Source organism: Protobothrops mucrosquamatus, unplaced genomic scaffold, assembly GCF_001527695.2.
Source record: "Protobothrops mucrosquamatus isolate PMUCROS unplaced genomic scaffold, P.Mucros_1.0 scaffold_280, whole genome shotgun sequence".
In the NCBI taxonomy this organism is placed as follows: Eukaryota; Metazoa; Chordata; class Lepidosauria; order Squamata; family Viperidae; genus Protobothrops; species Protobothrops mucrosquamatus.
The window spans coordinates 2084945-2110680 of record NW_015386356.1 but is presented as its reverse complement, the minus strand read 5'-3'; the positions used below and the strand labels follow the sequence as shown (position 1 = coordinate 2110680).

General features: G+C 34.7%; 1 protein-coding gene across 1 annotated transcript in view; it reads left to right on the top strand.

Moving 5' to 3' along the window:
• The window catches only part of STOX2 (storkhead box 2), a 167409-nt gene extending 149544 nt beyond the window's left edge, over positions 1 to 17865 (top strand). The window contains exons 3-5 of the mRNA XM_029287269.1: positions 2112 to 2264; positions 8524 to 10795; positions 17594 to 17865. Of these exons, the coding sequence (XP_029143102.1) occupies positions 2112 to 2264; positions 8524 to 10795; positions 17594 to 17789 (2621 nt within the window). The 3' untranslated portion in view covers positions 17790 to 17865. The remainder of the gene's footprint in view (positions 1 to 2111; positions 2265 to 8523; positions 10796 to 17593) is intronic.
• The last annotated feature ends 7871 nt before the right edge of the window (positions 17866 to 25736 follow it).

Below are 25736 nucleotides of genomic sequence, written 5' to 3'. Positions count from 1 at the left end.
GCCCGATTTATATATTTATTTTTAATGATTTTTTAAAACTTTGTATTGTATTGTATTAAACTGTTTTTAACTGGCTGTAAGCCGCCCTGAGTCCTACGGGAGAAGGGCGGGGTATAAATATAATAAAATGAAAAATGAAATGAAAATGAAATTTATGATAAAAAGCATGTAAAATAAATGAGAGTACATATGGTGCTTGATAGGTGGCCCCCAGATCCTCTGGGAGTTTTTCCCAGTTTTCCCACCTCCCATCTGATCAGGATTCTGTTAGAAGTTTCAACAGATCACTCATTGCCTACTCTAATGTTAGCAAGAAAATAGTCTTAAAATAGAAGTTCTGGGTGGGGATGAAACAAGGTCAAACTTACATAGTTCCTTGGTATTAGCAGCAGTGGGGAATCAGAAACCTACAAGGAGTTGTAGGTAAAATAGGAGAAAATGTTCTTCTCCCATAATGTTCTCAATTCAGCAGTTTAGTATGCCGGGTGAATGCAGATGTGCATGTGTAATATATACATATGTGAATATTTGTGACCCCAACTGACCATGTAGCACTGTTTGCATAGTGGGTTGAAAATGCAATTAATTGGTTCCAGGAGGTGCAACAAATGCTAAAAACAATGATTGGCAAAGAAACCATGTGACTTTCCCTGTGACCCTGTTTTTGACCGGGAAGTACTTCCTGTCTGTCCCTTTTCCTATATTAGCAACTTTCCCTGCATGGCCAGCTTCCTGTCCATCCTCTGCGACCATCACCCTCTTCCTTTTGCAGTGACCTTTGCATGACAGACTCCCTGTCCATTCTCCCCAGCTGTCCGCCTTTTCCTATTGTTGCGCATCAAGTAACAAACAAACAATGAATACCAGACAACATTTTCACGTTAAAATGCATTGAGTACCAAATTCGACAAGTTTTGAAGCAATTGAGTACCGAGGTACCACTGTGAAATGTTTGTTTATTAATAAGTACTCAATATTCAATTGAGAGATTGAATCTAGCCCCTTTAACCTTTCTCAAACATTTAATGAACTTTTGTTTATGTCTACTTATATCAGGCAGGGCATTAGCATTGCATATGATACTTCCTTCTTACAGTCAAAATATTGTTACAGAGATTTGGGGTATATATCTTGTCCCTGTCTCCACTCTCCAAATACAATGTATTTTGTTTTAAATAAATTATTTGACAATTTTCTATCAAAGTCTCCTGTTCTTACTTTAGGAGTATAAGCAGTCTTCATTGATTGGATTAGCTACGTATCTAGTATAATGTCTTAAGGTGGCTACCAAGTATCTTTGAAAAGTCCAAAAGAGGGCGTGAAGTTAATCACCGATTCCTATTGTGGTTTTCCATCACTTTTCTAGCATGTTGTTTTGAATTTAAAAAACAATAGACAAAATGTAGTTTTGAAAAAAAAATAGTACTTTGGCTCCTAAAATTGATTCTGTTATGCACTCATAGTGGATAATTTTTAAATGATAATCTTATTGCTGTTTAAAAATGATCTATGTTATTCCAATATAGCAATACAGGTACAGATTTGGATAAATAGAAAGTGGCCAGCAAATGTTTGGTTAAATGATCTAAAAGGGTAAAACTGTCAATTGTGACATTTTGTGTCAGAATACGTATACTCATTTATTATTTTTTGAAAACCTCAATTTAAGACCATTCATTGATTTTAGATATACTACTTTCCAGTAGTTTCATTGGATTTTTGATGTCACTGATACAATAAGTAAATTGTTCTGTATTTACCTGTTATACTTATTTCACTAATTCACTAATGTTATACTAGAGTTCACTAATTTAACTATACAGAATTTACAACTTAAAATACATTTTATTTAAAATTCTTTATAATTGCAGGTGTACCTTGTAATTATACATCTTAATCGCCTCTCTTTCTCTTTTCCTCCATTCAGTTATTAAGCTAAACTGTTGAATTAAATAGGTGGTGCTATTTTAATCTCCATAAAAATACAATCTGCATTTTTTTTGCTTTCAAAACATTATTAGGCTTTACTCTAAAGTTGTAACGGAAGCATGCACGTGTCTCATTGCAATCACTTGAGGATGGTTAAGCAAAATCTCATTTTCTATCTACAGGTGATGTATCGCCAATCAATATGTCACCCATCAGTCAGTCACAATTTATTCCACTTGGAGAAATCCTTTGCTTGGCCATCTCATCAATGAACGCAGCACGAAAACAAGTCACGCAAGAAGCTTTAATAGAGCACCTAACAACCTGCTTTCCTGGTAAAATATATACTAATCTGTTTCTAAACACATGCACAAATGATTAGATGTATAGATAGCCCTGCTTCAGTAGTTGTATATATAATTGTTCTGTATCGTTCATCTGTAATATCAGTGTGATTCCCAGCTATGCATTTGTATGGGCTCTGAACTAAGTCATCTTATTTTTAAAAAACTGCATTGAATAATTGTTAACCTATATTCTGCCTCCACAATTCTCTTATAATGGCAGAATCTACTATACTTTTAAATTCATTCTCTTCTCTGGTTACTTTTGTCTTTAAATAAAACCTATATTATTTTACTTCTTGTTCTCTTATAGGTCGCATGGACATATTTTTCACATACTGATATTTATTTGAAGGTGTCATATTATTGTTAAGAGTAGAGGTCTTAAAGAAGCCTTAGGCCCATGTACAAAGAGGCCACATTTATGCTAATTTTATTCCTTTAGTGCTAAGTACATTTCTATTTTCAGTTCATAAGGTCACACATTTTATTTAAATTGTTTTACTATCTTTATATATGAACTATAATTCTTTCGTAGTAGATCCAGTTAATAAACAAAATGAAACTTAGTTTACCATTCAGATCAACTTTTACTCATTACTTCTAGATTGGCATACTTTCTTAGAACAAATAAAATCACTGAATATCATGTAAGAAATCACAGAATGTTTTCCCAACTTTCTGGCGACAAGAATGGCATATGATAATTACTGAACATTTAGTAATATTTTCTCCTTATATAAGCACCTAATTGTTTTTTAGAAATGATTTCCTGTTCTTTATTTTAGATATATGCAAGGAGTAATTTAAAATTACACGCTTTACAGAAAAAGATTCAATGTTTTGCCCAGGTTGCTGTTTTATATTATTTAAGAAAATTATTGTAAGTCCAAATAATCCATTTTTTCAATTAAGTTTTCATCGTGATGCATGGAGGGCATATATTACAAATATAGCAATAGCACTTAGACTTATATACCACTCTATAGTTCCTTACAACATTCTCTGAGCAGTTTACAAATGTCAGCATATTGCCCCCAATAATCTAGGTCCTCAATTTACCGACCTCGGAAGGATGGAAGACTGAGTCAACCTTAAGCCTGTTAGGATTAAACTCCTGGCAGTGGGCAGTTAGCCTGCAATATTGGATTCTTACCACAATGCCACCACAACACCTTCCTATTCAAATATATTTGGAATAGATCCTTCAATTTTTAAATTAGGAGTTGAAAAAATACTAGTAATTGGAAAACAGTTATTAAAGTCACATGTAGTCTGACAGCATGCATAATTTTCATTCTAATTTGGGGGTGAAATTTTTTAAATGCTCTGATCAATGTAGCTCTGTTTTGTCTGGGTTCTGAAATGCACATGTATAGATTGTGTGATGCCTACCTTAATAGCATATGAAACCAGATTGATATTGTGTGCATAGTTTGCTAAGCAATAGGGGGAAAAAATCTGAGCCACAGCTATATAAAGAAGAAAATGTGCTAATTATTTATGGCATCACATTGCAAGCATTATGCATTTTAAATCAAATATATTAAGCAAATGTTTTGTTTATTGACTCTCAATAATACATCTTAGAAGAAAATGATACTAGAAGATTATGTAGTATTTGGAATATGTTGTTTCATGCCTACATATTATTGGATGGTCTAGGAACATATGGCTAACCATAGAGCATCTGCATGCTCACATTAATATTCAGAAACATCTGAATCTCATTATGAAGGAACTTCAAACTATGATGTTAATTTTGAGGAGAGGATTGAGCATCTTACCCAGAATCAATGTCTCCTTCCTTCCTTCCTTCCTTCCTTCCTTCCTTCCTTCCTTCCTTCCTTCCTTCCTTCCTTCCTTCCTTCCTTCTTTTTCTTTTTTTTAAAAAAACCCAAAAACAAATCTTTACCATCTACAGATACTGAATGGAGGTTCCCTATTAATTCATAAGAGAACTTGGATGAAATAGGAGGTAGGAGATACTGACTTATCAAAACAATGCATCTCTGCCCAGCTTGGTTCCAAAACTGATCATGTCATATCATATCATACCATATCATATTTTAAAACGTATTCAAAGTAAAATTGATTCTGCTGTGGATACAAGGAAGATAAAGAAATGCTCGATTGTGCCTAATACAATTATAATGTCTTTTTGATAAAAATGCATTTCAAGAACGCATTAATGAACACATTAAGCTGCAAGTATTGTATATGTACATGAAGCAATTTACAGCTTTAATCTTCTTCGAAAATTGTATTCAATATCTGCCTTCACAGTTCATCTACAGTATATGCTACTAAATCTCTTGTGGTCATGATGCTTAACTGGGCAAAACAATGCATCATAGGGCAAGAATTTTTAAAATTCTTAAAAAAGTACCTCAAATGGACTAACTTACAGAATGTGTCCAAAATCCAAGATTCATGATTCATGATGGAATAACACTTGGGAAAGTTGTGACTGTTTTAATGCTACTGGCTGTTGCCACACTGCTGCTACGTGATCTTCATTTTCAATATTCCTTCACAGGTTCCCAACTAATCTTGCAAACTCTCCCTTGCTCCCTTACCCACCAGCAGCAGCCACTTAACTGCCTGCTTGAAAGGAAAAGTAAGAGAAGGGAAAGGGGAGGGAGGGAGGAAGGAAGGGACCCCTGTGCACTCTATCACCAATGCAGCTTCCCTGACCTATGTTGTGCCCCCCCCTCCACCTGAAACCATCAGCAAACAAGTTCAAAATGGTTGGATTCTGACTATTTACATAGCAGAAAGATATTAAGGGAAGCAATGTACAAGGTCCTGGGACACCCCACCACAAAAAACCACACTGAAATGTTAAAAATTATGCATGACAACCACAAACTGATAGCCTTTAAAAAAAGTCTCCTATAAAGTTAAAATTTAGTAAAATGTCAAAGTTTTAGTGAAAGGAATAAATTTAATTTTCTTCTGGACTACTGTATCAGGTTTATTGAGAGAACGTAAATTCCAATTCAGTATTCCTATTCCAACCCCAATTGGGGAAGATTTTTATGCAAATTTATTTTCTAATACTAATCAAGACCTCTCACACAAACTACTAATCGTCTGTAAAAACTTTCCGTTTTGGCCTGCAGTGTCAGATATTTTTTTAAAAGCAATATGAGATTTATTATTATAAGCTTCCAGCTCTCACTTTTCCAAGTTTGACTCATGAAATAGTTGTCAATGCAAACCATTGGCCAGGTCAAGGCCCAGGAAAAGATAAATTTGATTCTGGTGACCTTCAGTGTCTTAATAACAGAAGAGCTGTGACAAAAAAGAAAAAAGAAAACATCTTGGGCTTTCTACAAGTGAGAATTATAAACTCTAAAAAAAAATTTGACCTTTCTGGATTACAAATACTAACTCAACTGTGACACTAAAGCTGTCTGCAGAGAAAGGAAAACTCTGATTTTTGGCTATCATGGAAAACCAGAGATCTGCAGAAAGAATATACCAAGAAAAAACAAATATTATTCAGGAGATCTATGCTGTGTTGCAACTAATCCAAACAACAATAATCTCAAACCATGAGAAAATTAAACATAACCTTGAAAACATAAATGAACATATCTCCAATTTAACTTTATAACATAAACATTCTCAGAAAATAAAAATAGAGAGTGAGCAGAAAAAACAGACAACTGAATACGAGACAGAGGAGAGATTTCAAGATGGAATCTAACAATACAATAACAATACAAAGTATGACTTAACCCAGATGGGAAAAAATTTACAGGAAACTCTGGACATGGAAAAGACAAACTGCACTTTAAGATTACAAAATAAGTTTGAGGACAAGAAAAAAGATTTGGCAAAATGGATTTTGTCAGAAGAATTATGAGAACTTGAGAGACAAAAAATAATAAAATCAATAAAGAAAAAAAGGAAAAGATTTTCAAAGAATACGAAGGGGCAAAACCTTCCTATAAAAACATCATCTTACCTGTTTTGCCTTTTGTACCTGCAACAACATTTATAAGATTATGTGAAGACTCTTTGACTCATTGAAGCATGTTGGGCAAAAAAAAGGGGCTAAAATGAGAATTAAGAAATTAGATGATGGGAATTACCAGAGGGAGTATTTAAAAATTAAACATTTGTTCTTGAATATGGTTAAAGAAATAGAAAGATTTTGAATATAAAATAAGATTAGTTTAAGAGGGGTGAACGCCTCAAGTAATAGTATGCCTTCTTTTTTCTTTTGTGTTTGGTTTTTTGACATGAGAAATATAGAAATGTTGGGATGGTTTATATAAAAGAAATATTTTCTCTGTTTTGTCTTTTTTTCTCTTATTTTTCTTTCACATATGAGAAATGTAAAAATGTGATGGCTTGTATGAGAAAAAAGACTTAAATACTTAAGTGTAACTAATTTTGAGAAAATCTTAAGTAAGAATGTTTTGAATATTGTGTGGAAAACAAATTTAAATAAGAATGTAAACAGGATTTATGACGAGGCAATCAAGATAATTAATGAAAAGAAGCTTTATATTGATTTTATTATTTGAAGAAACATGAGAAAAATGTTTATATTTAATTGTCATTTATTTAAATAAGAACTGTATTAATTTAAGTTTGGCAAAGGAGAATATTATTGGAAGAAGAGGAAATCAAGTAAAGCTATTATACGGGCTATAGAATTATAGAAATTAATTGTTACTGTTTTGAAATACTAACCCAGAGAACACAATGTTTACCAAATATTAAGGTATATGTTAAAAATTAATAAAACATATTTTAAAAAAGGAAACTATTGGCCAGGTAAATGAATACATCAAGTATCTCTGTAAATGAAATAAGTATTTTCTTTCTTCTTTCATGATTCTAATTTATGCCAACATAAATAGTTCAGTTAATGATTGAGAGGGAAATGTCTATGGAGATTCTCAGTCATCCACGTCATGATTATCCCAAAGGTGCTTTTTCATGAGGCAACTGGACTTTCTTGTTTTTCTTTGAAGACGTTTTGCTGCTCATCCAAGAAGCTTCTTCAGCTCTGACTGGATGGTGGGGAATGGCAGGATTTATACTCCTTGCAGACAGCTGGTCATTTGAATTCTTTTAGCAAATCGTTGAAGCCCCTGGAGGCTTATCTGTGTTGTCAAGGTCACTTGAGTAGTGCAAATGGGTGTGGAGCCTTCTTGGAACTGTTGAAAGGACTGTGTTGTAGACTGGAGATAGATGGTGTCATATCACTCCCCCTCTGTTGAGAGAGGGCTGTTTAATTTGAGATAGATGGCTTCTTTGACTGATTTTAACATGAATAATGATTTTTCTAATAACTGGATTTCTTTTTAGCAGTTGTATCATGGAAATAGGTGTTAAATCTAAATTGTCTTTACATATAAAAGAGCCCTCTGTTAGTCTGGTTTTTTTCTTTCAGTCATAAGGTAGTGATCTGAAAGTCTGTATTATACATAATGGCTGTAACATGTGCCCCAGAAAAGTGCAGCTAAGAAATTGTTTGTATTATATTCAATTTATATGACAAACTTCCAGAAAATCACCTACATGCTAGAATTGTTATATTGTATTTTATAATTATTAGGAAATATATAATATGCTAAATTGCTTAATCTGGAATATCCAAAAGTTCAGTTTGAATAGCACTTTTTATTATAGTTGCAAATGTCTAAAAAAAACATCAAAGCAGCAGTGGTCACACAAAAAGAAAAAGTTCCAAAATATTTTGCTTTGCTTTGATATCTTCATATCAAAGTAATTTCTTGAATTATAGGTTGTATTTCACTTTTATGGATCATATGTATAATTTGAGATTCACTAGAGATATATTGGGGATTTTTTAAAACTCTTGTTAATTTTCTGATGTTATTTAAAACAGCAGAATGATGTCTTTTTGATTTCTTGCTTTTGTGTTTTAAGAAAGACTTAATTAAAATAATATTTATCAGAATTCTCTCAAGTAGAAGAACACAGATTATAGTTAAACATTTGGATATAAATTTGAATTTTATCAATATTTTATTTGTACTTTTAAAAACCTGACTAATGCTTTTTTTGTTTAAAATTTTTAAGCACAAACAATAAGTTGAAAGCAAACCCATAGCAAGATGCTTTGCCAGGGTGTTTTTGTTTTTTTTACTTTTCTTTTATCTTGGGAAGATCATGGATTATTTGAAGGAAGGGCTTCAAAAGAATATTCAGAACTGTCTCTAATAAAATGCATCTCATTTTTCACATTATTGTTTTTTTTTAGGTGTTCCAACTCCAAGTCCTGAAATCCTTCGTCATACCTTAAACATGCTTGTACGAGAAAGAAAAATATACCCAACTCCAGATGGTTACTTCATTGTGACCCCGCAGACTTATTTTATAACACCTTCCCTCATAAGAACTAACAGTAAATGGTACCATCTGGATGAGAGGATACCTGACAGGTCTCAGTGTACCTCTCCACAGCAAGGAACTATAACTCCTTCCACCTCGGGCTGTGTCAGAGATCGAACGTTACCTAAAAACCACTGCGACTCTTGCCATTGTTGCAGAGAAGACATGCATAGCATGCATGCATCGACTCTACAGAGGAAATCAACAAAAGACTGCAAAGACTCTTATTGCCCTCCTTCTCTTTGCCAGGTGCCACCCACTGAAAAAAGTAAAAGTACTGTAAATTTTTCTTACAAAACAGAGACACTTTCAAAGCCTAAAGATGGAGAAAAGCAGTCTAAAAAGTTTGGGCTAAAATTGTTTCGACTGAGTTTCAAAAAAGATAAGACAAAACAGCTGGCCAATTTTTCTGCCCAGTTTCCTCCTGAGGAATGGCCTTTACGGGATGAAGATACTCCTACCACTATACCTAGGGAGGTAGAAATGGAGATTATTAGGCGTATCAATCCTGATCTGACTGTGGAAAATGTCATGAGGCACACTGCACTAATGAAGAAGCTTGAAGAAGAAAAAGCTCAAAGGAGCAAGGCTGGATCATCAGCTCACCATAGCGGGAGAAGCAAAAAAAGTAGAAGTCATAGAAAATCTCATGGAAAATCTCGGTCGCACAGCAAAACTCGAGTCTCTAAAGGAGATCCTTCAGAGGGTTCTCATTTAGATGTGCTAGGTGAAAGGGAATATGATTTCTATGATCCTCTCATGAGATCCCCAAGGGAAGGCTGCTACATAATAGAACACAAAAGGGACAACTTTATCATGCACAGCAGTCCTAATGTTCTTGAGTCTCATTTTCCTATGACACCTGAATGGGATGTATCTGGTGAATTGGCCAAAAGGAGAACAGAAATGCCTTTTCCTGAACCTTCAAGAGGAAGCTCCCATTCTAAGGTCCATCGAAGCCACAGCCACACACAGGACCGAAGATCAAGAAATGAGAGATCCAATAAAGCCAAGGAACGATCTCGATCTATGGATAACTCAAAAGGACCTTTGGGTACTGCTTCCTTAGGTACCCCTGAAGACATAGCTGAAGCTTGCAGCCAAGATGACCAAACAACTAGTCAAACATATATAGATGATAGTACCTTAAGGCCTTCACAATCACTTAGTCATCAAAGGGCTCTTCTGTCATCTGTAAATTACAAAGAGGTAATTAAACCTGAAAAGACTGTTGGCAGTGCAGAAACTCCTATTTCCTGTACCTTGTTAGAACAAAGCAAACCAACTGAGAACTTACCACCTTATAATGAACTCAGTTCTTGTACAACAAAATCAGCCATTGATGATTATTTTCAGTGTAATACTTCCAGTGAAACAGTACTCACAGCTCCTTCACCTTTAGGAAAGAACAAAGATGACAGTGACCCAGTGACTTTGGCAGACAGTACAAAAAAAGTCTCTCCCTCAGAAAGACAGTCACAGCACTTAGCTAGAGAACCAGGAGTCCATAGAGAGGAGTCACCTAAAGGGCCAAGTAATAATAGTGGGCCAATTGCTGCAAGTCAGACAGCTGAAGTAATTACAAATGGTCGACTAGCTCAACATCACAGCACAGAGTCCAGTAGCCTTGATAAGAGGAAAGAAATATTTAGTAAAGACACGCTTTTTAAGCCTCTCCACAGTACTCTATCTGTCAACAGTTTTCACAAACCTAATGTGCCACACTTAAAATCTCATCAAAAGACACCTTCTGAAACTTTGCCAAGCAGATGTGATAAACTTGAACAAGCTATGGTAACCTCAGTCACACAAGTCATACCAATTTCCCAGAGACAGCAAGAAACAGCTGGAAACCAAGAAGCAGCTTTTGATTATTACAATGTGTCTGACGATGATGATTCTGAGGAAGGGACTAATAAGAATACAGAGGAAGAGAAGAATCGGGATGATGTGGGCACTATGCAGTGGCTTCTTGAGCGAGAAAAAGAAAGAGACTTGCAAAGGAAGTTTGAAAAGAATCTCACTCTACTTGCTCCAAAGGAAACTGAAAACAGCAACAGCCAGAGAGCCACACATTCAGCAAGGCTGGACAGCATGGACAGTAGTAGCATCACAGTAGATAGTGGATTCAATTCTCCACGGTAAGATTTTAAATTAACAACATTAATTTTCAGCAGCCTTCAATGTAATGTCTCGTTACCATAAACAAGTCATGGAAATATTGCAGATTTATAGTGTTTTAGGTTGGAGTTCTCCTACAGCTTGAGGCAGTGTTTAGGGTCTTGGATTTGAGTAGAATGTATCATAATGGCTTAGTAACAGTCACCTAAATAATTAAACTATGACTCCATATAATAAATCAGACTTTTCTAGAATAACATTTACATTGTGGTAGCTTAACTGCTTCCACATGATTGGAAAATTTTATTTCACCTCAGTTATAGATGCCTGTTGTCTTTGGCTGCAGGATCATACATTTCAGGTGTGTGTATATAGTGTTTATAGATTCAACCTATTGCCAAAGTTATTGTTTCTCTGTGAGATAAGACTTAATATAGAGCTAATATATAAACCATGTTGGTGCAAGTGAAGCACCCCTCTTTGAAGTGTTGAAGCAGGTTCTGTATATTCATGTACAGATATTTTTGGTGATTACTGCTGAAGCCAAGTATTCTAGAGAATGCAATTACTTCATCACTTCGAGGGGCACTTTGAGATGGTTTTTTATAGCCATACTATTTACTGTTTTGCAATAAATAGAGTACCTGTCTGTCTCTGTCCACTTGTGGTAATAAAGGTTCAGAGTTAAAATAATTTTTATGCTAAAATGAATTGAAAAATGTTAAAGAATTTCAAATGCTCTATATTTGTCCCATGGTGTGAGCTCTATTTAAAGATAAATAGGTTGGAGAAAGTTGTAAAATAATTAACTTCAGATTTATTCTGTGCCTATTGTTATTACAAACAAAGAGAAAACAATACTAGGAAATGTAGTTCCTTTCATTCCAACTTTTGCAAATTTATTTAATTTCATCAGATATTGCCTTCAGAGTTTCAAATACAATTTCCAATACCAACTTTGTAGGACATTATGAGAATTATTTATTTTTAAAATAAAAACTGTGCACTTAAAACTAAATTTTGCAGCTATACCATATTCTACAAAGCTACTTTGCATATTTTCTTTTTTTGTGGATAGGTGATACATTTGCATCCTTACTTGTGTTTCTGATTTATCCACATTATGCATCTCTTCCTGGGAATTTGTGACAGTTTCAAAACCATGTGCAAAATAGAAATATGCATGAAGTATTGGCAGGTTATAATTTTCTTCCTTTGTTTCCTGCAATTTTTTGGGCAATTCTTAGAATGTTACAAAATCGGCCCATTCAGTTATATCAGAAGGGAATAAAGTTAGAACAAAACAGACATAGATACATATTTGGCTGTGGCTGTTATGGTCAGACTCTACTCTAGAAGTAAGCTAGAGGTATTAATACCATATCAAAACTATATCTCTCCAATTGTACTATTCAGCTATTTTGATTCTTTGTAGCATCTTTAGCTCAACAGCTTCAATAGCAGTGGATAGCTGAATAATAGGCAAGTCAGACAGAAGTTGCAATCAATATTTACCACTTCAATTGACATTAGATCTTCTAACAGCATTGATTTTTAGTATATCTTATAGAGTTAATCTACGTTTATTAAACTTGACTAAAAGCACAATTATTTAAAGTAGAAATTTTCCATCTTTCTCTGGCTAACTTAGATCTATGGTATATAGAATATCTAGTTATAAAACAGGTAAAAATCATAGAGGAGAATTCCACTGAAGTTCAGGATTGTCTCCTCTAGCAGTCATGGGACCAGAATCTGAGGTTAGAGAGCAAGAAAACAAGTGAGAAAAGGATTGGACAAATATCCCAGATGTTACATTTTTCCTACATATTTCCTCAATCTCAAAGAAAAAAATAAATAAGATAAGATAAGATAACATTTATTGTCTTTTTTTTTTACTGTGGGCACAACGGCACACATCAAAAATGAAATTTAGTTGCCTGCTCTCAAAGTGAAACACATACGTGTACAAATATTTAAATACACAAATAATACATGAAACAGTTTATTTGAAACAATTATATTATTTTAATAGACTTGGAGTTAGCTTTGGATTTTCTATTTTTCTGAATGTTGCTTGTCATTTAATGCTTCTATGCTTGTGCCAGGAAACCTGAGTTTCTCAGCGCATTTGTAGACCTTCCTGTTCCCTTTGTTTTGTGGTTAGTTTTTGAGTTATGATGCTACTGCTCAAGTTGGTTTGTCTGCTACTAAGCATGTAGTTGTATCAGACCAGACAAGACTATATTATTGCAGCTGTTTGAAATCTTACATAGTTTCATATAAGATCTAAGGAAAATAGGCACAGAGATATGCTGTGTGGCTATTTCAATAAGGGTCTTTTTGTATCACTTCAGCGAACATATTATTGATATTATCATAAATGTAAGAAAGCAATCTTGTCCTCTTCGCATAGATTTTACATTTCTTTCAATCTCCTTATTTCCATTGCTTCAGAGAAAATGTATTTTTTTTCTTATGTTCCCCTACTCAGTTCTCCAATTTTTCACTCTGATCTGAAAAATTAAGGGTATGATTTCAAAAGTGCAAATTAGCTGTGCATATTGCTTCTAAACCGGTGGGCAATATATGTCCGTCTGTTTCTTATTAAATACAGTTTCTGTCATCCATAGTCGACATAGCTAGTGGTAAGGACTGAATAAATTAAGACTTCTCATTCAAGAATTCTCTTTCATATAATATCTGTCTGTCTCTGCTGCAATTTACCTACTGTGGGCAGCTGATGTAGGATCTAGCAAAAACTAAAACATTCAGGGTATGATTAAAATGTGACAAATAATATCATAAGACACCCCCCCTTCACACAAGTGAAGAAAATAAGCAAGGTCACTTTGTCCAGGAACAGGATCAGTTGGCTTTATCTAGGGAAGTGCAATCCCATCAAGAATCAAAGATGAAACACCACTACATCTTGGGAAGCCAAAACCCTCAAGCCATTCTACCTGCTGATGTTTAATTGGAGCTGGTTTTCCCCATCCAAACCTTCATAGACTCCAAGAACTGGCTTAGCATTTTACCTAACCAACCAGGAATGGTGACATATAACTAGGTATCATCAACATATTGATGACACCACAACTTATGTCACTGACCTCACCCAACAATTTCATATAAAAGGAATAGTGAGAGACCCAAGCCTTGAGGTACACCATACTACAAGGACCTAGGGTGGACCTTTCCTCCCCCACAGCACCAACATGAATTCATACAGAATTAAAGTATTTATTACAACAGACCAAATTTCTTTTGCAGTGTACTGGAGTTCTTTCATATAGAGTTATACTCAACCATTCCGTTTATTGTTTCATATGCAGTTATGATTACAGATATGATAAATTTTCTTCCCATCATATTTTGATGGGAAGAAAAATCTGTCAGTGATGCATAGATTTTTTTTATAAAGGTTTCTAAAACTTCTTCAACATAATATTATTACAATAATTTCTTAGCATGTGACAAATACCAAAGAGTATTGCATTTATTTAAACCAGGAGTCCCCTTCCAGGCCGTGGCCTGTTCGCAACCAAGCTGTGTGAGTGGCAGGCTGGCGTGCACACAGCCCCACTCACACGAGCAGCAGGCCTTGGTGCTCGCAGCCCCACTCACACGAGCAGCGTCCCAAAGGCTTCTTTCTTGTGTGAATGGAGTTGAACATGCATGCGCGCCAGCCTCCTGCTCACCCAGCCTGGTTCCCCTCCCCAGCCAAGCTGCCTGCTCCCGATGTTCCAAAAGTGGAGCGGTGAGAGCAGAGGCTGAGTGAAACGAGCACATCCTGCTCAGCTTCGTTGACTCACCAAGGTTGCCTGCGCAAGACACTAGATTCGCTTTTGGAGCATGGGGCAGCCTCAGTGAAGGAGCATGAGACCGCACCCCCAAAGGCTTCTCCACATCAAAAGCTTTTGCAGACAGATGAAAGGCTTCGGGAGAACGATTTCATGCTGCTTCGGGCCTTCCATCCATTTACAAAAGCTTTTGGTGTGGAGAAACCTGAAGGAGCCGAGACCGCACCCCAAAGGCTTCTTTTCTCTTTTGTGTGAGTGGACCTGCATGTTTCTGTGGGCCGCCACTCGCACGGCTCGGTTCCCCTCCTCCTCCAGCTGGGCCACCAAGCCACAAAGTTTGGGAACCTCTGGTCTAAACATTTATGCATAATTTTTATTTGGAATGAATCAATATTTTATTTCTGTTACCAACATTTCTACACTGACAATGTAAAAGCACCTAGAGCACCTATATATAAATGAGAACATCTGATTTCCTTTCAGTATTCTAAATTGATACATCATTTTTATTTTGAAATATCCAGTTATGTTTCCTGATTCTTATGTTGGCTTCTTTGTAGTATTACCCATATTCCTGAAAATCAGGAGTCTGGTAGCCGCATTTCTGACTAATATAAGGCATTGATTTTCATGAGCTGCAGCTCACTAAATCAGGTGATTTTTCATCTGTTTATTTGCTTTTTTTCACCATGATGTTTCACAAATGGCCATATTCCTGAAGTGATACTGAAGATAATAGTAATTCATATGAGCTGACTTATCTGTTACTGCTCACAAATATATGATCTGAAGTCTATTAAACAGTTAGAACTCTCATCTTTTATATTGAGAAATATGGCAGACATTTTCATTCTGATTTTTCATTGGTATTAAGTCATAAGTAATTTTATATTCTTGCCACAACCTGCATTTAATATGTCACTGATGCATGACATCTTAGAAAAGACATACTAGCTCTAGTAGTAGTCTTAATTGCAACAGGACAATTGATTGGCTGGAAATATTCTGTTATAAGCTAAACAATTAATATTGTGTGAAATATAAGTAGCAAAATAAAGTAAACTATACTCCAAAGTATGCAAGTAGCAGCCTTACTTTCCTGTACTGATTTTATATGTATGTATGTGTGCATAATATTAAGCCAATTCTTCTTGTGCCATATCCATTATCGGACGTTGGCGATCATGTTGGCGATCCTGTTTTTATCAGCAGCCACACAAAAAAGTGCTGCTGAGTTTTGTCCAAACCAATCCCTTAGATTTTGAAGCCACGATGTTCTTCTTCTGCCTGGACCTCGTTTGCCTTCAATCTTTCCCTGGAGGATTAAATGGAGTATACCGTATTTTTCTGGGTGTCGCATCACATGTCCGAAATATTCTAATTTTCGTTGTTTTAATTGTTTTGATAATTATAAGAAGAATTAGAAGGGAAGGTAAAGGAAAGGAAAGAAGAAAGTTACTGACTTTATGTAGTATAGTGAATCACAATTTCTGATAATTCTGTTTTACCATGAATCAATCAGTAGTAGTGGACATTGCTCAATCATTCCTCTCAGCAGAGATAAGTAGATGGGTAGCAGTACCATGCTTTACTTATTTTTTTTTAAAATATATTTTATTAGATTTTATATGGGTAGGGAAAGGGAAGGGTCAGTGCGGGTACAGGAAAATCGGGATAAAGGGGAACCATGCTTTACTTATTGACTTGTCCAAATCTTAGTACTGTATTTATGGGATCTGTAAGGTATTTCTTCTAATTAAGCTAAGAAACAAACAACAAGAACAAATAATGATTTTTAATTCTGGCTTGGAAGGCAGACAAAATCACCAACACCATGAAGAACAACTTATAGAAATAGTTTCCAGTGTCTCTGTTTATTCAGGTCAATCTTTTTTATTTGATCAGTGTTAACAAGAATATTGGCTTGTGTATACTACCGTAAGTCAGAATACTTAGAAATCCTAATTTACTATGACATACAACTTCTATCAATGTCTTTTGTCTCAAAAATGCCAATTGTTTTTCCTATCCATATTATATTGTGCCTAGCAACTACCAAGTATTACTTGCTATGCATGTAAATTACTGTTTGCCTGCCATTGCTGATTATGTTTGGTTAAATTCCTCCTTTATATATCAATGTACTAAGCATAAATTCAAACCTTGGACATGGTTGATAGATAAAACTAGAGTTAACATTAGAAATTAAATTATTTTGAAGTCTATAGGGTTCTCTATGCTGCATAAAAACTTGTAATAAAACTCTAATTCATCTATTTTTGTTCAATCATGCAGGGATACAGCTTATTGAGGATAACTGTGTCCTTGGATGGACAGTCCGAAATGCAAAGATGCCACAGTTCACCTGCAGTATTAGCACACTGATTCTCCCAGTTGAATGACGAGTGATAAATTCAGCAACTCTAATATTAGCCCAATTTTTTTTAAAAAAAAACCAAAAAACATTCTTAACTTCAGAGTGTTATCAGTAATTCCAGCATCTTTAGCTCCATGTTTTTTTAAAAGTTACATATTTATAAAGTATGATTGTAGATTAATTCCCAAAGTCAATTTTACAAAGAGGTATGAATATTCAGTATATTTAAAAAGATGAGCACACATACACACACATATCTATAATATGTAACACACCTGTAATATGGAGTAAAATAAATAATTTGTTTCTTTAATGTATAGAACTTATTCTAATTCTGCTCGTACTGCTAAGGCTTCATGTATGTCTAAAATTTGCCCCTTTTGGGTAGTGACTTTTCAGCAAACATTCTTTAGAATCTTCTGTCATCTATGTTTATAGATATGGGGGGAATAAAGCATGGCTTTCCTTAAAAATAAGTATAAAATATGTGTTTTAGTACCTGGGTGGAATTTACAAAATGCACAGAATAGCATATATTTATAATCAGACTCAGAAGGTCCTTTGTTTTTTTCCCCTTGTGGCCGGCTCATAGATATGTACATAGGTTACATTGATCATTATTTTTTCTCTTTCTCTAGTACCCGTGAGAGCTTAGCTTCCAATACTTCAAGCATTGTTGAAAGCAACAGACGCCAAAATCCAGCTCTCAGTCCTGCGCATGGTGGTGTAGGTCCAGTGTTCAGCTTCCGAGCAACTGCTGACCCTCCAACAAGCGAAACTGAAAAACTGCAGAAACCCGCTAATTGCTTGCAAGCTTCTGTTACAAGTGTTTGATAGTGCTTCTGCCTCACATCTTCTGTCTCATCGTATACATCAAAGTTTACGACACTGAGATTGATGTTTACGTGTTTGGAGGGAAAAAATAAACCAGGCATTTTAACTGCATAGTTTTTGTGTCAACTTAAACTGTGCTGCTAGATAGGCTAGGGGCAACAAAGAAATCTTTATTTCAAGGCATTGCTTTTCACATTTTGCGGCTCTGTAGCAACAGAATAGGGACAATATGTACACTTTTGCTTCACTTATTGTAACTGAGCACATATATGAAAGTCTAGACACTGTAAGTGTAATCTGCATTTTCAATGTCATGCAGTTGCCAACTTCATTTAAAAATGCCACAGATATGTGATGCCCCCACCACTGATTAAAGTGTTTACCATAGATGTGATTTTTTTTTTCCTTTATAAACTGAGCCTTCATTGAAAATAAACAGCTAAGGGTCACCTTGAAGGCAAACAATGCCAAACAAGATTAGGAAAGACCTCAGCTCTACCTGTGAATTATTTATATATCTGTCATTTTCACTGTGAGTCTTCATGACATGATCTTGCAAGAAATCATAGCAAAAGTAAGTTAAAAGAGGTCATGTTTTAAAAATGTGGGAAGAGGTCGGAGCTAATGGAGAAGTTACCTATTTTTATGTTATTTGAGTTCTTTTAAAGTAAAAAGTAGATATTTGCCTAAATCTTATTTCTTAATTTTACATATTTGCAAGGAGGGGTTTAATTCTTGTAATAGATGGTGAGTAAAGAAAATACTAACTTTGACTGGGACACATCATTAAGTGATAGGAGAGGTAACAAACATAGCAAATATTAAATAGCAAATAAAGTTAAGCAATCACTTTAATGTGTTACCCCAGCTGTTACCCCCCAAATATTACTAACATTGAAAGAATTTGAACAATTATTAAAAAAGCTCTTTGTAATACAAATAATAGTGGCCTGAAGAGTTGATTTCTTTCTATGGAAGGACATTTTATATTTCTATTTTATGTAGATTTTAGAGTGCCTAAATTAGGCTATTGAAATGAGCATACATTGTAGAAAACAGATATAGAGACTAATAAATTTCAGGCTTTTTATTGAATTATATTTCTTTGTAAGTAAACATTGTATGGAAATACTAAGTTTAAGAACAATCACAGGAATTAAACATATCTAGAAGTGTTGCTGATAATGCTGAGAGATCACTTTCCTGATATGAGCAGTGATAAAAAGACTCATTGATGCATACAAAGCTCAATTAGATTTTTCATCATCAAAAGCTAGGTCCATAAAATACATTTACCTCTCTTATAAAATTCACAAAATTAATAGCAGAAGTTCTGTATGCATTGATTTATTATAAATGTATATGTCCTGCAATGGCTAATCCAAAGTAATTTATTTTTGAAAAAAAAAGTATACTAAATTAATGGTTAGAGAGGTTTACAGTTTCAGAAGTAAACTTGAATAATATAAAGGGCCAAATTCTGCTTCAGTTATTTATGCAATCCTACATTGCAGAGAATTGGTTTTTCAAACAATCATAATTGTGGTGCAAGTCAAACTATGAAATTCAGTAAGATCAGGAGTAGTGTAAAGTATTGTGCACATTGACATTTACACTATTTGTCTTTTGTTCTTCAGGTGATATAATCAGATATACCATTAAAGGCAGTATTTTATCAGATACTGGTGACAATATAACTTTTCAAGCTTCACTTGTGTTCTGTGTTGTCTTCTGAAGGTGCACTTTGAAACTGGTTTTGAACAGTTTGCAGGTGCTTCTTGAAATAGCTTTATAAATCTTAGACTTACTTGGTTTCAATTTACATTTTGATCAATTATTTCATTGTAAATCGGGGGGGGGGGGTTTAGAACCTATTGAGAAACATAGAAGTACCTTTTGCATTTCTGAACAAGCAGGAACTGCTTCTTCCCTTCAGTGTTGGGAAGCGTTCTACCATGCTTCCTGAGCCATTTCATTTTGAGTTGCAACCATTCTACACTTAGAACAAGCAGTACAGGAATAGGACTAGCTACTTTATTTATTATCATGTGTAAGTTCTGTTTCCTGCAAAGAGAAAGGTAGAACCCACTGCATGTAATGAAGAATATTATGCTGCTTGATTCCTTGGTCGCCACTCCTAAATTTGAAGCTATGTTGTAATAACCCAGTAAGGCATTGCTGGACAGAACTTACTGCTGACACATATAACATTAGCAGTACTTTAATACATGCAGATTCCAGATAGGTTTTGAGGAAGACATTGTTATCATAATCATTATAATTTGAATTTGAAACATGTTTTGATAGTATGATATGTATTAGTTCACCAAGTAAGAATTGTAGAAACAGATTGCTTAACTTATGGCCAAAAGCAAAAATCAAAACACAGTATTAAAATGAGGCAGATATTACCACATATGGAAAATTACTATTTTCATCAGTGAGAATTATTGAAATGGATACCTGTAGCAATTATGCAAAATAAATCATACCACTGTTATATTTACAGATTATCTAAGTTGACATTTAAGGGTTCCCAAAGAAGAGCTTTAAAAAGGTCCTGACTATGTTGGCATGGTTATTGGCCAATAGTATGTTTATGACTTTTTATTAGCATTAATGTAATTCTTGCAACATGTAATATAAACAGAAGTTAAAAAAAGAAATGTTCTTATTGTGCATTATTTTTTAAGGAAAGCCCATCTTGAGATCATAGATATATACCCACAGGAGTGGAGCTTGAGTGTTGAGTGACAAACTGTTATCCTGTGATAAAATTATGATGATCTTGTATTACATGGTTGATTATCCTCCTTTACCATATCAGCTGAAAGGTTTACAAACCCATAATACGTTGAATTTCTATGTTGTGACTTTAAAGGGTCAACACAAATCTGTCGGCATTTTGCACACTGAATATGTATTATTATAATACAACATATTACTTTTATGGTAAAAAAGATTTTTTTACACATATAACTACCTCCATGAATTTGATGAAATGCAGCAACATTTTAAAAAAAGGTAATGTTAAGAGCAGCATTTAAAATTTCATGAAGAAAAAAAGGCCATGATGTTCTCTCGTGTGTCAGTGCTTGTGTATGAAGTCATTTTTCATTGCCATGATTTCCTGTTACTGTGTTAAATTGGCTTTGACTTTAGTAGTACAAGTTTTTATAAAAAGTTGTAGAATCTTTTAGACAAACAAAGGGAGATTCAAAATTGTCCTTTGTATTTCCATTTCTGTTGAAATGTTGACCTGATAGAAAGTCAAGTGTTGCTGGTAATTTAGAAGCCTGTTAATAGATACAGTATATGGAATATGACTGGCAGTTTAGGGCTTAACGGGAGACATGCCGGCTATTTTAACTGCCTCCATTGGAATGCTTTGGCTCCCCTTCTGCCCCATTTGTGGGGAGATAGCATGCCAGAACTTAACTTATATGCTTACAATTAATTGCCCATTGGTGTGATAAATTTCTCAGTTTTTGATCTTAGACATCTTGGGGGTTAAATGTTATAAGTTGAGTCCTTTTCACCATGATATAAGTAGTCTGATGTCTTGACATTATGACATCAGAAATGTAGCCACAAAATAAGATGAAGCCACTGGTTTTCATTTTAAGATAATAATCAGGTTGTTTGCTGTTGTTTTCTTTTTAATGAGGAGCAGTTAAGAAGTACATAAAAAAATATAGAGAAAGGCAGAGGATCAAGAGGCATTTAAATGGCAGTTGCCTTACAACAACTATATTTCTGATGTGTTAGGCATACAGATTGGATTTTTCAGTTCAATGCAGAATTTTTAAGGAGATAATTGGAGGAACATATTTTCAGAATATTTTAAGCTGTTCAGATAGTACTGGCTTTATTATATTCATGGCCATGGACACAGTGTGCCTGAAACATATTGCAGTCATACAGCAAAGTTATCCAGATTCTGCACCTGCAATCTGAATGCCAATTTGCTCCTGTGCTCTTTTGTTAACCTGAAAGGAGAACTACAACTAGACCCTTCCTAATGACAACCCTATGCAGATCCATCCTGAAATCAAGAATTAATCCTCAAGGGTGAAGGGATTAATCTCCCTTCATAGAAATGCAGAAGATGCCAATTCCCAAAATTCATGCTGTGTGGTGCAATCATGGACACAATTACAACAGTCATCCCTGAATATAATAACCAGATAAATATAAAAGGGTTCTGTAATTAAGCAACATTCTTACTCTCAGTAAATCACCAGCATTAGCTGTCAATCAAAAATGACAGCTACTTCTACTTTGGGGGGTAGTGAATGATTTTAATAAAAAGAGCAGGTCATGAAATAGTGGTAATAGGTTATTGTGCCTTGACTTCACAAGTCAACAAACAAGTGGGAAAACTCCACTGAAATACAATGACTTGCTTTTTTGTAAGTGTTCTTAGGTTCACAAATCTATCAAGTAAGGGTGCTGCCATCTGCCCTGAGTTTATTGTATATCAGGGTATCTTTGCCTGCCTGCTTATAATGTTTAAAATAAGATCAGTATTAATACAGCAGCATTCACTTAAAGTTATTGAAGAAAAGAAACTATTATGAAACCTTGCACTAGCTCTTACCAGAGTGCCAAAATGTTTCACTTCCAGCAGCATAGCCATTCCCATTGACAAGAACAAAAATTAATACAAGCAAGGAAAATAGTTTAAATATGTTTTATGCAGGACTTGCTTTAACAGGAAGCCGCCAAATTCATTAATGTAGTTTGCTGTAGTTTATACTTCTTTCTGCTCCTCCATGCAAGTGATATTATAAAATAGAAAAACTTTTAATTCTTCCTGTGGACTGACTTTTGAAAAAGAAAAGAAAATCCCTTTCAGTCCTAAGCATTCAGTTAATTATTGTAAGCATTTTTTTTCAAGGTCTATGGCACTTCCAAACTGCCCAGCCCTTATCTGCCCTTTTGAGAATTTAGACATTCTTGGATTACCTACCAAGAGATGGTCACATCCTCTTCGAAAGCACACAAACCAGCTACGGGAGGTTTTCTCTCCTTATAGCTGGCATTTTAAGCCTTTCTCTGCTGCAGATTTATATACGAGGTGCTATCACTGGGTTTGGGATCAAAGAAAGGCTAGTAAGATATCTCGTGATATTGTTACATGCTGTCATTCCAAATCTGCTTTCATGTTCATTGGTGCAAATCATGTTTACTTTAATTGAAATGATAGAATATACATAGACTTTGAGTTTTTAAAATGGCTTGAATATTTGTGTTTGTTTTAAAGATAACATTACTGGAATAAAACCATTAATGTCATTATAATGGTTTCAGGTCAGCTCAAGAATAATTAATAAAAATGTTTGTATAATGTGCATTCAGTACACAAAGTGTAGGACAAATTTGGCAGGGGGGTTAAATAATGTATGAAACTAAGTATATTGTACTACAGTTTTTTGCTCATAATGTTGCAGTCTTCCTTGGATCCTCAAAGGCAGAGAGCTTAAACATCAGGTGATTATTAGGAAAACTGCTGATCCCCATTTCTGGTGCGGAGACAGATTGAAAAACAGATCCGCTGCATAGCATGATGGCAAAATCAGCAGGACAATTCAGTCTTCTGTGAGCCTCATATGGATAAAATATGGTGCCTCTTCTAACATGTGACAGACGTAAAGGCTACACTCAACACTTCAGAGAAGTGTAATGTATTACTAGCTTATGCAGCAGTATAGAATAGTAGATGACTTCTATATGTTGGACAAGTATAGTCATTGGGATTTACTTTTATTGGAGAAATACATGTAAAGCTATTGTATTTCATACTTTGGGCCTGCAAGCTCCTATCATGTCAAGTATATGATACACAAACACTTCATAAACTCACCAGAGTGCCTCCACTTTGAGTTCTGGATCATAAAAGGTATTCTAGACAAATTGCTCTTCTCTCTGTGAGAAACCCACACACACCCCTTGATGCTAGTAGATAATCATCTGTAACAGTACTCTGATTTTCAAGTTACAATGCTGTTAAATTGGCTATACATCAAACACCTGCCTGTGAGCATGAAAGATCTCAGTAGGGCCCAATGAGTAACTTATATGTCATCAAAAGACTTTCCATTTAAGGGTTCATAATTCTGCAGGTAACCTTCTGTGAGTGACTGAATGTGACTGTTGCATTAGGTTTAAATGAGTAAATAAATGCCAAGTGGGACTTACTGTATGCTAGAAGGGAGTTTTGCAACCAAGACAGCCTTGTACAAATGTGTTTGCACTGAAAAAGAAATATTAAAAATTACTTGGTCTCTGGTTGCTGTAAAGGTCATCCAAGCTGGATGTTCTGTTTATATTGTACAGAATTTCATATGAAATAATTACAGTTCATGAAATGTCTTCCCTTAACGTTACTGATTTATAACAGCACATTTGTGACATGGTTTTTATTGTGTCAGTGTACCATATTGTAAATGATGATAACTTGTCATGCTTAGTAAAATAACTTAAAAAAAGGACAGGGATTTTTGTAAGTCTATATTTGAAAGTCCCTTCATATGGTAATACTGTGTTCATGTTGTTTATGTAGTGTTGTGTGAAATATCCATTTTGGATTGTGTTACTTTTTAAAATATTAAATAACATTTGGTTATATGTTGTGTTTTCAAGCCTTTTTTATTTTATTTTGCAAATTCCAGTGCTGTAAGGAAAATGTGCATACAATTATGTTCTGTGTTTTCAACTCATTTTATCATGTGAATGTTATACTTTTTTGTGTTAGAATTTTTGTAAAAAAAATTAAGCTTTACGCCACCTAATAATTAATTTATTTTGCTAAATGCTGTCTCTTCCCAACTAGCAGTTGTCTTCCTCCTTAGGAAGAGGAAATAGGCAGATTTTCCCATCTTTATTCCTTAATGATGTGCTTGAAACTTGGTTCGGCCATTCAGGTATGAATTATCCTTAACACCATTATCTTTAAAATTTGACTATAATAATTGAAATATAATCTTCTCACAGATTTTTCAGAAAACATCTTGTGTATTGAAAGACCTGTTTGAGAATACTTAGGAAGCCTTCCTTTAGTGAAGAAAAGCTTTCTTTCATTTATAGCCTACCTCTTCTCCAGGGACCTCAAGGCAACTAAACATTTTATTGTGGCAACAGTCCTTTCAGTTAGGTTGAGAGTTGGTAGCTGGTCAAGCATCAAGAAAGCTTCATGGTCATGTGGAATTTGAACCTGAGAATATATTTGAAGTTGCCTATTACAAAACAGTTGAACTGTATAATTTAGAGTCATCTGTTGGATTGCTATCATTTGTTTGACAAGAATCACATATCTGACCCTTCCCTGCAGGATTCTGGAAAGAGATCTTTCTTTATACCTGATATGTAATAGTTTATTATTAAAACTAACATTTTTCTAAAAATTAAGCATTTAGTAAAAAGATAGGTATGCAGGAACTGAAGCATGCAAATCAGTTTGAATTGCCCAGTTTCGAGTTTGAAACCATTGTTTTGACTTTAAAACAGCTGTTTTGTATTGGAAAAGTCCTGTTTGGATCATTGTGAGATTGTTTTGAAACGAAACAGATGTTTCAGAACACTTTCTAAAATAATCGAAACAGTTGTGCTCAAATACAAGAAAAGCTATTTTGAATTCAAAATAGTATATTTGGAGTTTACAGCGGTTAGTATTCCGTCTGGTTTGCATGCCATTGTGCAAGAATATTTTGGAGTGAAATCATTTTGGCATCTCTGCACACCTTTATGCCAAAATACTGCTTTAATTGTACATTTCTCTCAAGTGTTAAACTACCAAAAAATCCCCAAACCCTAGATTTATCATGTTCAGCTCTCAGTTTCTTGGAAAGAAAGAACAACCAGTGTTCGTAGGGCATGTGTCCAATTTAATTTGAGCGGTGCACAAAGGTTATATATTGTAGGGTAATCTCATGGACAAAACTATTT